Source organism: Dipodomys ordii, unplaced genomic scaffold (genome assembly GCF_000151885.1).
Source record: "Dipodomys ordii isolate 6190 unplaced genomic scaffold, Dord_2.0 Scaffold58, whole genome shotgun sequence".
In the NCBI taxonomy this organism is placed as follows: Eukaryota; Metazoa; Chordata; class Mammalia; order Rodentia; family Heteromyidae; genus Dipodomys; species Dipodomys ordii.
In genome coordinates, this window is record NW_012267274.1 from 6,933,983 (window position 1) to 6,936,903 (window position 2,921).

Here is a 2,921-nt window from a genome sequence, read left to right on the forward strand (position 1 = left end):
TCTTTGTCTCCCTATAGAGTCAGAGAGGTAAAGAAATGGATTGTTCTGAATTGGATTTCCTAGGAGTATTTAAGATTTAAAAGGAAAATGGGCAGTTTTGAGTAGAAGAATTGAAAACTACTTTTTCCTGAAACATGCTTTAAAAATGAAATGGATTTGCTGGTTCTTCGCTTTCTGGAGACAATAATATTTTAAATCAGTCATTTCCATAGGAGACTTCAGAGACTGATGATGTACGCAACAAGGGACAATTCTGAGTGTGGGCATAGTTCAGGAGGCCCAGGCATCTGGAAGTCAAGCTACTACTACCTCCAGTGAAAGTCTGTGTGTTATTTAAGTGTGCAGCACCACCTGTGACAGGTAAAAATCCTTTCCACTATCTGTCCTCATCTCCTGATCTCTGGATTTCCTAGAGAAAACTTTTATTTTCCTTTCCTTTCTTTTCTTTCCTTCTTTACTTTCCTTCCTTCCTTCCTCTCTTCCTTCCTTTCTTCTTTCTTTTTTCTCTCTTTCTTTCTTTTTCTATCCTTCCTTCCTTCCTTGCTTGCTTTTTTTTTTTTCTTTCTTTTTCTATCCTTCCTTCCTTCCTTGCTTGCTTTTTTTTTTTTTTTTTGCTGGTCCTGGAGCTTGAATTCTGGGCCTGGGTGCTGTCCCTGGGCCTCTTTGTGCTCAAGGCTAGCTCTTTACCACTTGAGCCACAATGCCACTTCTGGCTTTTTCTGAGTAGTTAAGTGGAGATAAAAGGCTCATGGACTTTCCTGCCTGGGCTGGCTTTGAACCATGATCCTCAGATTTCAGCCACCTGAATAGCTAAAATTATGGGCTTGAGCCACTGGCACCTGGCTTGAAAAATCTTTTCTTTTTTTAATCTCAGAATAAACCTTCTTGCCACCCGTGGGCCAATTTAGCCCTCCTTGGGAAGTGTCTCATGCTTTACATGTATGAAGATCCATGTTTGGGGTCCATTCCTCCTCCACTGAGGAAGCTTGTGGAGGTTGCTAATGGCTGTGTGGGGAGGGAGACCACCTTTTCTGCTTACTGCTCTTCTCTACCCAGCTATGTCTAAGCACATGGACCTCCGGATGGTAATGATTATCATCATTGGTGGTGGGATCCTGGCAGCCATGCTGCTGCTGATCAGCATTATCTTCTGCCTTTACTTCAAAGTGTCCAAGACAATCAAGTGAGTCACGTGGGTAAGAGTGAAAAAACCTCAAGTGGGAGCCTGGGGCTCTTGGCTCAAGCAGGTTTATTTCTGACCCAGGTGGCGGCACCGTGGGTGAGGTGTGGGAAGCAAAGGCAGGTTGGTATAGAATCTTGCAGGTTTCTGTTGTTGCTGCTTTGTCATTCTGGTTTGGGGTTGTGAGCTCCTAAATGGAATTTTCTCAGCCTGCATGCCACATATGTCAACATGGCTTTGTGGACACCCAGACGCACTAGGTTTCAAGTGCTTGGCGTCCCCTTACCTGAGCCCCTTCTGTCCCCATGCTTTGGACCAAACCATCTGTGGGGGGGGGGTGCTGTGGGAAGGTGCTCTGACTCCTTGTCACACAGGCAACCCGAGCCTCTCACTTGAGTCTGTGAGTCCATTCCTAGGATGGTCCCTCATTCATTGCCTGTGGCCTTGGGAACAGAGGCAGAGGCTCTGCCCAGGACAGGTGACAAGGGGTTGTACAACCAACAAAGAGATACTCAAGTTTGTGGAGAAAAGCCTTAACTATGAGAGAAGCCAGACGTTGGCAGCAGCAGTGTCCTAGGTGTAGGGAGTCGGATGGTGGGTGGACCCCAGAGCCAGGGCACAGGTAACTGCAGCTGATTTCTCATCATTCCTCTTATTTGAAGCTGTGCAGTGACCACTGTGTGGTCCCAGCTTGCAGTTCATGCTCCCTTCCTTTGTCATCTGATTTCACATGCCTAGCAGTTATAGGAGAAAAAAGAGATGGGAAAGGAAGTTGGCACAGGTCAGACAGTTTGACTCTAAGGCGGGTATCACTTGTGAATAGCTGCAGCCCTGAACGGCCCAGCTTAGCCTTGATAATTAGAGAAATGCGCTGAGAAGAAAAAATGGTAAGCTCTGGCTCTGTCTGTCTTCCCTTCAGATGCGCAGAGGAGTGCGGCATGATACCCCTGTCCTGTGTCAGCTCAGCCAGGGTTGCCCAGTCGCGGATGTTCCCAGCCACCTTCATCTCCAACGACTCTCCTTACCAGGCCATCAAGTGCTGTGATAAGTACAACTCATATACCGGAGTGGGCAGAATGCAACCTTGCCTCTGTACCTCGAAGGAGGGCATTTGACGTGGGAATGGTGGGCAGAAAAACTGTCAAGAGCACTATTTCTTCCTTGGAACAATGTTTTCTTATCCAATTCAATTTCTATGGTGTCTTAATTTATGCTGCTTGCTATATACTTTAAATATGCAATGATGAAAGTTGTCCTCTCTTCTTCAGTATGTCTCTTTGTTTCATATACTCCTTATTTAAAAATATGTATTAACTGCTATGAGATTCAAGGAAACAATCCTGTAGTATTTTACCTACAAGAAGGAGAGAGAGACAGGCAGACAGACAGACAGAGAGAAGTATAAATGGATCTCAAGGCTTTCCCAGTTTCAACCACCTCTAGGTGTACAAAACTGGAGCCGTGTGTGTGTGTGTGTGTGTGTGTGTGTGTGTGTGTCTGTCTGTCTGTCTGTCTGTCTGTCTGTCTGTCTTCTGAGAATCTGTTTGCTCTTGATCTAGCTTGTCCAATGGTGTGATGGGGACATAGTATGCACAGGGAAACCTGGCACCTCTGGGTTCAGTTGTCTAACTTATGTAGTGTTAGGGGTCAGCAGGAGGGTCTGAGAAGGTCATAGAGAATATTAGAGACTCCTCCTATCGGCTTCCTCAGTGTGTTCAGAAGCTGGTGAGTTCCTGGGGTT

At 46.0% G+C, this 2,921-nt stretch overlaps 1 protein-coding gene across 1 annotated transcript; it reads left to right on the top strand.

Annotated features, from left to right (window-relative positions):
- The first annotated feature begins 1,070 nt into the window (after positions 1-1,070).
- On the top strand, positions 1,071-2,295 carry LOC105989721 (protein FAM24A-like). Its single transcript, XM_013021895.1, has 2 exons — positions 1,071-1,183; positions 2,100-2,295. The coding sequence occupies exons 1-2, from the start codon at positions 1,071-1,073 to the stop codon at positions 2,293-2,295; spliced, it is 309 nt and encodes a 102-aa protein (XP_012877349.1).
- Positions 2,296-2,921: the final 626 nt, after the last annotated feature.

Coding starts and splice junctions, on each gene's coding strand:
- LOC105989721 (XM_013021895.1), top strand. CDS start 1,071: ATGGACCTCCGGATGGTAATGATTATCATCATTGGTGGTGGGATCCTG. Junction 1,184..2,099: donor AAAGTGTCCAAGACAATCAA/GTGAGTCACGTG, acceptor TCTTCCCTTCAG/ATGCGCAGAGGAGTGCGGCA.